General features: G+C 43.2%; 1 protein-coding gene and 1 long non-coding RNA gene across 4 annotated transcripts in view; one reads left to right on the forward strand and one right to left on the reverse strand.

Annotated features, from left to right (window-relative positions):
• The window catches only part of LOC139440802 (uncharacterized), a 28,988-nt gene extending 21,971 nt beyond the window's left edge, over positions 1–7,017 (reverse strand). For both annotated transcript variants that reach the window (XR_011651029.1, XR_011651030.1), the window contains exon 1: positions 6,669–7,017. This is a non-coding gene — a long non-coding RNA (uncharacterized lncRNA). The remainder of the gene's footprint in view (positions 1–6,668) is intronic.
• The window catches only part of LOC112318639 (tubulin alpha-1B chain), a 33,099-nt gene extending 22,495 nt beyond the window's left edge, over positions 1–10,604 (forward strand). Inside the window, exons 1-4 of one of the 2 annotated variants that reach the window (XM_024575876.3) lie at positions 7,042–7,194; positions 8,578–8,800; positions 8,932–9,080; positions 9,458–10,604. In XM_024575876.3, the coding sequence (XP_024431644.1) occupies positions 7,192–7,194; positions 8,578–8,800; positions 8,932–9,080; positions 9,458–10,438 (1,356 nt within the window). In that variant the 5' untranslated portion in view covers positions 7,042–7,191 and the 3' untranslated portion in view covers positions 10,439–10,604. Of the gene's footprint in view, positions 1–7,041; positions 7,195–8,577; positions 8,801–8,931; positions 9,081–9,457 lie in introns of those variants that run through there. The other variant, XM_053921535.2, reaches the window with a different exon arrangement.
• The last annotated feature ends 585 nt before the right edge of the window (positions 10,605–11,189 follow it).

Genomic DNA, 11,189 nt, shown 5'->3' on the forward strand with positions numbered 1-11,189 from the left:
GTTACAAGTTAAAGAATGGAGACCAGAGTCATTTGTGGTGCTGAAGACTGAGAACCTGGGTTGCTACCTCAAAGTTCAACAGGGTAAAAAGAAAGTAGGTCTAGCCCTGGCTGATGTAGCACAGTGGAATGAATGTGGGCAGTGAACCAAAGGGTCGCCAGTTCTATTCCCAGTCAGGGCACATGCCTGGTTTGTCTGCTAGCCAGGCCCCCAGTTGGGGCCACTTGAGAGTCAACCACACATTGATATTTCTCTCCTTCTCTCTCCCTCCCTTCCCTTCTCTCTAAATATAAATAAATAAAATTTAAAAAATAAATAAACTTAAAAAAAAACTAGTTCTTACACTCTTACACTATGCAAAATGTAATCTTCCCATACATAAGGGAACAATGCGGTACAATACATGAATGACACTATATCCATACACTCATCCATTTAATACCTTTGCAATACCAAAATATAACAGCCCAATGGTAGGCACTTGAGGATACACAGTTATACATTCATTTCATATTGTTGAAAGTACAGTAAGAAGGCCAATGTAGTGGAAATGGAATGAGTGAGGGGTAAAATGATATAAAATGAAGCCAGGAGCCAGATCATTACAACCTTTTAGAATATTGCAAGAATTTAGATATTATTCTAAGAATGAAAAGAAGCCTCCAGAGTAGGCATAATCAAAGTTATATTTTTAAAGGATCATTAAAAAAAAAAAAGACTGCAATACTAGAAACAGGGAAGAAATAGGGAGAGAAGTAGACTATTTTTGTGTCTTGGAGAGAGATGTCAGATAATTCTGGATATATTTCATATGTAGAGCTGACAGGATTTGCTGGTGCATTAGATGATGAATATTTTAAAAAGAAAGAAGTCAAGAATAACTCAGAAGTCTTTGGACAGAGCAACTGGATGACTAGAGGTAGCATTCACTCAGATGAAGAACACCTAGGAAAAGAAAGGAGCAGGTTGTGTGCATGTGAGTGTGGGAAGGGGGTAGAATTCAAGAATTCTGTTTTGGACAGGATAAATGTTAAGTAGACAGCTAAATATGTGCTTCAGGGAAAAGAGGAAAAGTCTAAGTGGGAGACATAAATTCGGTAGTCACCAGTATATAGATAATATTTAAAGCCAAGAGACTAGATGGACATAGATGTCTTTTTATAGTTATGTAACCATTTCTCTGTATCAGTGGTATTCATATTTTTGCTTGTGTACCACCTAAAATTCTTTTGAAAACTACATACATCTTCTGACATTTTTAAGTTGATATCTAAAATTTTTTAAGTTTAAATGATTTTTTAAAATGTACTTTTAAACATACTATAAAATTTGACATCTAAAAGGAACTCTTGCACCTTTCTGTTACATCTAATGGAGTCTAAAAACACAGTAATTTGAAACTTGTAATTCACATAAGGAGGCAAAAAACAACCAATCAGAACAATGAGAAGGTCTTGGCTGGTGTGGCTCAGTGGGTTGAGTGCAGGCTTGTGACCAAAAGGTCACTGATTCAATTCCCAGTCAGGGCACATGCCTGGGCTGCAGGTCAAGTACTCAGTTGTGGCATGCAAGAGGCAACCAATCAGTGTTTCTCTCCCACTTTCTCACTCCCTTCCACTCTTTCTGAAAATAATAAAATTTAAAACAGTAACAACAACAAGATGAAAAAGAACCAAAAAAAAATGAGGATAGTATAAGCAGCCTCTGTGACAACTTAAAGAGGTCCAACATTTGCATCATAGGGGGTACCAGGAGAAGAGAAAGAGAAAGAAATTGGAAATCTATTTGAAAAAATAATGAAAAAAAACCTTCTTTTATTTTGTGAAGGAAATAGACACACAAGTCCAGGAAACACAGAGAGTCCCAAACCAGATGGATGCAGAGGCCCACTCTAAGACACATCGTAGTTAAAATGCCAAAGGTTAAAGATAAAGAGAGAATCTTAAAAGCAGCAAGAGAAAAAAAGCAGATCACCTACAGGGGAGTTCCCATAGGACTGTCAGCTGATTTCTCAAAAGAAACTTTGCAGGCTAGAAGGGACTGGCAAGAAATATTCAAAGTCATGAAAAGCAGGGACCTACAGCCAAGATTGCTCTACCCATCAAAGATATCATTTAGAATTGAAGGGCAGATAAAGGGCTTCCCAGATAAGAAAAAAACTAAAGGAGTTCATCATCATCAAACCATTATTACATGAAATGTTAAAGGGACTTATTTAAGAAAATGAAGATCAATACTATGAACAATAAAATGGCAAAAATACATATCTATCAACAATTGAATCTAAAAAACTAAACAAACAAGAACAGAGACAGAATCATGGATACAGACAGTGTTTTGATGGCTGCCAGATGTGACAGGGTGTGGGGGAATGAGTGAGAAGGTGAGGGGAGTAAGAAGTACAAATAGGTTGTCACAGCATAGCCATGGGGATGTAAATTACAGTATAGGAAATGGAGTAGCCAAAGAGTTTATACACATGACCCATAGGCATGAACAGTGGTGGGGGGATTCTGAGGGAGTAGGGGGTACTGGGTGGAGGGGGACAAAGAGGGGAAAATCAGGACAACTGTAATCAATAAAATATAATTAATCAATAAAATATAATCAATAAATGGCATAATCAATAAAATATAATTAAAATAAATGAAGTACTGATAGATGAACACTAAAAACATTAAGCCAGAGTAAAATCAGCCACTGATTGTATGATCTGTTTACATGAAATCTCCAGAATAGACAAATCCAGAGAAACATAAAGTAGATTAGTGGTTGTTAGGGGCCTGGAGAGGGACAAATGAGGAGTAATTGCTCATTGGTACCAAGTTTCTTTTAGGGTGATAAAAATGTTCTGGAGTTAGAGTGTAGTGATGGTTGCACAACTCTATAAATATGGTTTAAAAACAAACACTGAATTATATACTTTATTATTTTTAAGATTTTTAAATTTCACTTATTTTTAGAGAGAGGGAAGGCAGGGAGAAAGAAAGGGAGAGAAACATCGATAGGTTGTCTCTTGCTCATGCCCCAGCCAGGGACTGGGCCCACAACCCAGGCACATGCCCTGAATGGGAATCAAACCAGCAACCTGACACTCATCCAACTGAGCCACACCTATCACAGCTGAATTGTACACTTTAGAGGGGTGGAGTTTATAGAATGTGATAACTCAATAAAGTTATTTTTTATAAAGTCTAAAACACATACTTCTATTTCTTAAAGCCTTAACCCACTATTTTACTTTTTATTGACTTTTTATATTGATTCTAATTATAGAAAATAATACATCTGGATTAAAGAAACTCTTAAATAAAGAAAAGCAGAAAAAAAAATTAAAATCACCACAAATCTTACCATTCAATATTGAGATTTCTATTTTCTTTTCACAGGGTGTTACCAGAAAGGGGGCCTGGCCCTGAGCAGGCCTGCCTAGGGCCAGCGGGTAATGTGTGGGGTTCTTGATTTCATGCAGGAAAAATTTCACAATACAAATCCAAGTGATCTTTTAGAGGATGTTTATTAAAGCTGGGGACAGTGAAACAAGGAAGGGCCTAGAAGAAGCAACAGGAGAAGGACTATGTGGAGAAACGAGCCTCAGCTGGGCTGCTGCTTTGGCTCTCCAAGAAGTTGGAGAAAAGGGGGCCTTGGGGATAGGGTCAGGGGGTTAAACCATGAGGAGCTGCCACTGCCCATTGCTCCCTGGTTCTTGCAAGCCTCATGTGGGCCCTGAGAGTTCAGGAGATGCATGCCTGTGGGTGAAGAAGAGGGAGAAGGCAAAGACATGGGTGTGCTCCAGGGAGGGAGACCACACTGGCACCTTCATTTAGAGGGCTTTTAAAGACTGGGGGTTTAGTGGCAGTCTTGGGAGGATCTCAATAGGATATTCATCTGCTTTATGCTGAAGTGCCAAATGAGACTTACTCCCCTGATTTCATCTGTCCTTGGGTGTGGTTGGCAGATGGCGCAAATTAAATTTCTGCTATCTCCCTGAATAGGGTGATTTAAACTGTTTACCCTCTGCTTGCAGAAGTGCAAACCATTTACTTTTGTGTCCTTTGTTTAGGGAAGATAGCATTTACTAGATGGCTGCAAACTGCTTGTTTAACTATCTGTCTCATTTTCCCTATTCTGCTTGCCCCCCCGCTTAGTGGCCTGTCTCAATTCCAAGCTAATATTGATTCCCATTCATTTAAGCTCAAGAAAGAAAATCAAGAATCTAAAGTCATCTCTATTCACTGACAAAGTTAGAACTGAATTTAGTACTATCTGAAATTAAAGCCCATTTTCTTTTCCTTATACCATCTGAAGAAAAACAGAACACAAAGTGGCATATATAAATTTATAACACTGCAATAAGCAAAAGGCCAAATGTGTGGAAATTTTTGAGGGTTGATAAGTTGTTGCTATTTGTTATTTGTCTTTCCTTGTAGAACTGGTTAAATGAACAAGATACTTTGTGAACTTTTGTGTCTAAGTCACAACATGAAACTACCAACCAATGTTACTGACTGCTTGGAACAGTAACAAATGGCCATGATATTAAGTAGCAAAGATGGGAGGGGCTCAAATTAGCAACAGAAGATTTCCCACTACATCAAAGATTCAAAGCAAGTAGTTACAGGCCCTAAAACAATCCAAGAAAAGAAAGACCTATATATCAGTTAAAATGTTAAGATGCTGGGTAATACTATGTATATATTTCAGCAATTTAACAACTACTATTTAGTTGTTAAACAGAGACAAAGTGTATACATCCATGTATAATCTAAACATACAGACCCATGTAAGTTTAGTATGGGTAAAAAATGAAAAAATGTCAGCCTTTCCTCTCAGGTACTAAAAGGTAGAAAAATTAATTAACTTAGCATTATTCAATATTTTTCTGATATAAAGATACCAAACTAGGTTATATTTAAAGGTCCCTTTGGCTCTACTATTTTCTGAAACTTGAGGTATCATCAGGGACCTAAAATTAATTAATTAATTAATTTAAAAAAGAAAAGCTCAAGCCGTGGCTGGGTGGCTCAGTTGGTTAGAGCATTGTTCCATATACTGAAGGGTTGCAGGTTCAATTCCTGATCAAGGCATACACCTAGGTTGCAGGTTCAATACCTGGCTAGGGCACATTCAGGAGGCAAACTATCGATGTGTCTGTTTCTCTCCCTCTCTCTCAAATCAATAAAATCATATCAAATACTTCCTTATTCACGACAAGGGAATTCACAGATAACAAGGCTAGCAATGCAAATAGTTTTAAGAAGGTATCTGGGGAGACATCTAGGCCCACAGGAGCAAATCCTTGCAGTCAAAGCTCTAAGGTTCTGCAGAGATCTAGGAGGAGGGAGGTGCCTGCTTTCAAATGGCTTTTGTCCAGAGCAGACAGCAAAATGGAGTTCAGCTAGGTGGTTCCCTAACATTCATACTTCCAGTTAAGACAAGCTAATGACAAGCATTCCTTGGAGGTATTGTGGGTTCAGTTCCAGACCCCTTCAATAAAGCTAGCTGTAATCTTTTTACTGGTGGATAGCCTTGCCTTCAATTTGTAAAAAGTGTAGTATCCGTGAAGCACAACAAAGCAAAGCACAATAAAATATATGTGCATTTTCCAACTCCTTTTGAGAATAAGTGGGACAAATAAATTTTCCAAAAAAAAAGGGTGTGACAACCTTAAACTAATAGGGTATTATACATCAAGAATAAGTGAGACAATATTCAAATATATTCCTTTCCCCTATACCGCAGTTTGGAAAGTGTGTGCAAGTTTGGGGTTTTGACAGGAGTAATAAAATATTTATGAGAAATAAATAAGCACCTCTTTGTTTGCATTCCAGGTTCATAGGAATATGAGTGGAAAAAATATATATTCTTACAAACTGCACACACATATTAACAGCGTAATTTTTTTTACCTGATATGAAGGGTGAAGGCTTTACCAAATCTGAATCAGGTAATAACTGAATATGAACTGTGAAGTTTTACTGTTTTATGTTTACCTTTTTTGTTACTAATACACTATTACTGGGAGGATATTTTGAATAGCGTAGTAACAATAACAAATTTCTGCTATGACCATTTAAAAGCCACACTTTAACCCTAACTAACCTCCTAATGCATTTCCAAGGGTTAACAATGGTCTTGAAATAGTCTCCTGAAAGGAGAGGGAGAAAAAATCTACTCACTATAATCTGGGCCTCCCACCACCAAGCTATAACCAACTGATCTATCTTGACACAACAGAACGCAGTTAATAATTATATAAAAAGTTTTAGGAAACTAATTTAAGGAATCCCTATTTTCTAATATCCTTCTGTGTCAAATTCATCCCTGCCCAAGTTCTATCCTCACTTCTTCAATTCAGCTACCCTAGAAATGTGTCTTTAAACCTCTCTTTGTAAAAGTCCCTAGGGCTACCCTATAAAGTTGTGGCTGAGGTCCAAAAATGGGGCCCTTATAACAGTTTGGACGTTAAATGCTTAGGTATTGTAATATTCTTGAATAACTGTCTTTTGCTTAACGTTTGGTACCTTTAGTTTAAAGAACGAGTCATGACAGGAAACCAAAGAGAACTATTCTGTCTTCTAAACTTCGCGTACTTCACATTATCAGGGGTGTACAGTATGAATGCGCTGCCTTTAAAGAAACTGAGAGAAGGAAAAGGCAAAACTCACTGGCGAATTGTGGCAACATGAAAATAATCAGCTGAGCTATCCAGACCAGAAGTTTCTGTATTTCATGGTGCCTCCTCTTTAAGACTGTATACACTTCTTAAGTCTTAGAGTTCGTCCAAATTAAGGCAAGCTTCGTCTCGCATTCCCAGGATGGTTTGTTTCCGAACCCTGCCCGCCCTCCGCCCAGGCCCCGGCAGCCATCACCGCAGACTGCAGCACCCGAGCTCGCGGCCCGCAGGCGCGGAGGCCCCCGCCCCGCTGGGCCGGCGCCGGGAGGGGGCTCCGGGCTAGGAGCCCGCCTCTGCGGCGGCCGAGCCCGGCACCGAGTGGGCGCGCCGGGCCGGAGGAGGGGCCCACAGTCGTGGCGCCGCCTGTGCCCGCCGCCCCTCCCTGAACCGCTACTTAAGCGACTCTGGCACCTCCCCCGCCTCAGTGCGTTACTTACCTCGACTCTTAGCTTGTCGAGGACAGTAACCGGGACCCGCTGTCTACTCCTGCTGCTTGCGCCTTCTAACCCGCAGCCATGGTGAGTGGGCAGCGTGCGGCGCCCCCGTCGCTGGGGATCTCGGAGGGCCTCTAACTAGAGAGGGCTGGGACCAGCGCTGTCCATTTGGAGGGCAAAAAATGAAGCGAGAACTAAGGGTGGGCATAGATGGATTCCGGTTTGTGGAGAAAAGGTGGGGCCCGGAAAGGGAGGGGGCCCCCGCCTCTTCTTGGACTCTGGTAGGGGATGGTGGCGTGCCGGTTCCTTCCACGGTGCTTGGGGCTCTCACTTAGCCTTTGGCCCCAGGATGCCGCGCCCCACTACCTTGCAGTCTTTTCCCGCCCGTTCCCATCCCCCTTTCCTTCCCCTTCCTTTAGCGGGCGCGCGCGCGCGCGGGCTCTCCCCGCCCTCACTTCCTCCTCCGCGCGAAAAGCAAAGGCGGGAAGGAACCTGACAAAAGCGCACGCGCGACCGTTACCCTCCTGCCCAGGAGCGGCGGGAGACAGCCACTGCAGTCTGCGCGTGCGCGGTAGGGTGCTGCGACTGGGTCTATGGCTGGAGAGTGTCTTCTGCTATTCGGAGTTTCTGTTTAAAAATGAAAACGAGATGAACGTAAAGGAATGCACCTTGTCATTGTGTTGCACAATGCCAGCGTATTAGGAAAATTACCCCCCAACAGCCCGTAGAGACCATCTACCCCACTGTGGCCTCTCTGCTACGTTAGGCATGCTTGTGAGAACAGGTGGTGGTGGTGAGGGATTTTGAGGGAAGGGAAATACAATCATGGTCCAGATATGTGCTGCGGATAATGCCCTGAAGTGCCTTAACAGATGTGGAGGTGCTGGGTTGAGCCCAACTCCTGTGGGGAGCTTAGATGGTTGGCCTTGGCTGCTCTGCCTACGTGGCTGGGGCTGTTGCGTATCTCTGCAGCTGCGCGGTCCCGCTGGCCGCAGCGGGCGCGGTCACGCACACCCAGAATTGCTCATTCATCCTGTGCCGCAGAGCCCTGCCCCTCATGGGGTGGGAGGGGGGCCAGTAGCCAGGCATTTCCTGTTCACTGCTCTGGCCACGTGCTTCCTGTACTGGGAGCTGCCCGGAAGTCTGGCCACCTAGTCCGGAATGGTATTCTGGGGCCTGAGTGCTGGACGAATGGCCTCCTCCCTCTTTTGGTCCTTCAAAGGAGGAAGCTGTTACTAAGGTCTCTCCTTGGTTTGGAAAGAGGGCTTCCTAAATTAGAGGGGGAAAGGAAATTCCTTACAAGCAATGTAGATTAAAAAAATATATAGCAGTCGTCCCCTAGAAAAGTGTACATTTTAATTCATCTTAAAAGAGGCAATCTGTAAAATTTAAAATTTCGTTCATATATTGTTCTTCACAGTCATTACCAGATTGCTTTCATCCCGATTTTTTTTTTCTCTTCCACAGCGCGAGTGCATCTCCATCCACGTGGGCCAGGCTGGTGTCCAGATCGGCAACGCCTGCTGGGAGCTCTACTGCCTGGAACATGGCATCCAGCCCGATGGCCAGATGCCAAGTGACAAGACCATTGGCGGGGGAGATGACTCCTTCAACACCTTCTTCAGTGAGACGGGTGCTGGCAAGCACGTGCCCAGGGCAGTGTTTGTAGACCTGGAACCCACAGTCATTGGTGAGTTGCCCTCAATAACCCAAGTGAGATCCCAGGGGTCTGGGACAGGAGGTGTGTCCTGGGGCCTCTGTTGATGCCTGGGCTTGTGAGGATTGTTAGTGACGGGTGGCCGCTTTGTTTCCCTCCTCCAGATGAAGTTCGCACTGGTACCTACCGCCAGCTCTTCCACCCTGAGCAGCTGATCACAGGCAAGGAAGATGCTGCCAATAACTATGCCCGTGGACACTACACCATTGGCAAGGAGATCATTGACCTTGTCCTGGACCGGATTCGGAAACTGGTAGATACTACATTTGAGTATACATATTTATGTGAACCAATGTCACCCCAGTAGATTCAATTTTTAAAAAGATGCTAAAATGTACATGAGTTAAAATAATGAATAAAATCATCAATAAGTAAATATTTAAATGGGTTGAGGGGGTTCCGTTGCAAATTTAGGGGAGAGGCCAAACTATAGCATTCATTCTTTGGTGCATGCCAGATGTGGGACACACTGCTCGCTTTGTTCACTGGAATTCTCAAGTTATGGGACTATTTTGCTACTCGTCATGCTTACATCAATCTCATGTTCGTGATTTAAAGAAATAGAAATTCTAAGTATGAAAATGCATCCTGGCATTAAAGAATTACATTTTCTTTTTGCTTTCCCTACAGGCTGACCAGTGCACGGGCCTTCAGGGCTTCTTGGTTTTCCACAGCTTTGGTGGGGGAACTGGTTCCGGGTTCACCTCCCTGCTGATGGAGCGCCTCTCTGTCGATTATGGCAAGAAGTCCAAGCTGGAGTTCTCCATTTACCCAGCCCCCCAGGTTTCCACAGCTGTGGTGGAGCCCTACAACTCCATCCTCACCACCCACACCACCCTGGAGCACTCTGATTGTGCCTTCATGGTTGACAACGAGGCCATCTATGACATCTGTCGTAGAAACCTCGATATTGAGCGCCCAACCTACACTAACCTTAACCGCCTTATCAGCCAGATTGTGTCCTCCATCACTGCTTCCCTCAGGTTTGATGGAGCCCTGAATGTCGATCTGACCGAATTCCAGACCAACCTGGTGCCCTATCCCCGCATCCACTTCCCTCTGGCCACATACGCCCCTGTCATCTCTGCTGAGAAAGCCTACCATGAACAGCTTTCTGTAGCAGAGATCACCAATGCGTGCTTTGAGCCAGCAAACCAGATGGTGAAATGTGACCCTCGCCACGGTAAATACATGGCCTGCTGCCTGTTGTACCGTGGTGACGTGGTTCCCAAAGATGTCAATGCTGCTATTGCCACCATCAAGACCAAGCGCAGCATCCAGTTTGTGGACTGGTGCCCCACTGGCTTCAAAGTTGGCATTAATTACCAGCCTCCCACTGTGGTGCCTGGTGGAGACCTGGCCAAAGTACAGCGAGCTGTGTGCATGCTGAGCAACACCACAGCTATTGCTGAGGCCTGGGCTCGCCTGGACCACAAGTTTGACCTGATGTACGCCAAGCGTGCCTTTGTCCACTGGTACGTGGGTGAGGGCATGGAGGAAGGAGAGTTTTCTGAGGCCCGTGAGGACATGGCTGCCCTGGAGAAGGATTATGAGGAAGTTGGTGTGGATTCTGTTGAAGGAGAGGGTGAGGAAGAAGGAGAGGAATACTAATTACCATTCCTTTCAGCCCTGCAACATGTCATACTCAGAATTTCAGGTTCAGCATCTGCTCTCTGATTAGATTTTCTTTGCTTTTACCTGCAATCATGTCCGTCTTCTTCATGTATACCTGTAAGATTGTCTGCTCATATTTCAAAGTAAAGGCATTGAGAAAGAAGTTTGACTTTGGTCTTTGTTGATTTCTCTACACTTGGAGGATAGAGTCTGCAGCAGGGTAGTAATATGAAGGAACCCACATGTGTGTAGCTACTTCTAAGGAGAAAAAGAAGCACATAGTTCTGGAAAGGCAGAGCTTGATTCTGATGTACTGAAAGTCATTCTGCTAATCTAGTTCCTGAAATCAGGTAATTACTCATGATTTAGGAATAGTAAATACAGACATACCTGGTCTTACTGCACTTCAGAAACATTTTTGTTTAAATTGAACACAAGACCCTCCAGCCAAAAAATGTCAACTCGTGATTTCTTGTGATCTGGAACCAATCCCACAATATCTAAGGTATACCTGTAAATCACTTCGAATCTCCTGCAAATGTGCTGCTGTAAAAGCTATGTGCATTTGTGAGAGTACTGCTCTACTACAGAGGGTTAAGTGGGAACATTTGTAAAGGTTAAGAGCTTACATTACTCCAAGTATATAATGCCTACATCCAAAGGAATCTAGAGAAGCAAATAGAGGATTTAACCTAGAAGAAAATACATGTTTCATATTCATAAAGCATAGGGACAGTTAAGTTTTGTT

The sequence above is a fragment of the Desmodus rotundus genome, chromosome 3, assembly GCF_022682495.2.
Source record: "Desmodus rotundus isolate HL8 chromosome 3, HLdesRot8A.1, whole genome shotgun sequence".
In the NCBI taxonomy this organism is placed as follows: Eukaryota; Metazoa; Chordata; class Mammalia; order Chiroptera; family Phyllostomidae; genus Desmodus; species Desmodus rotundus.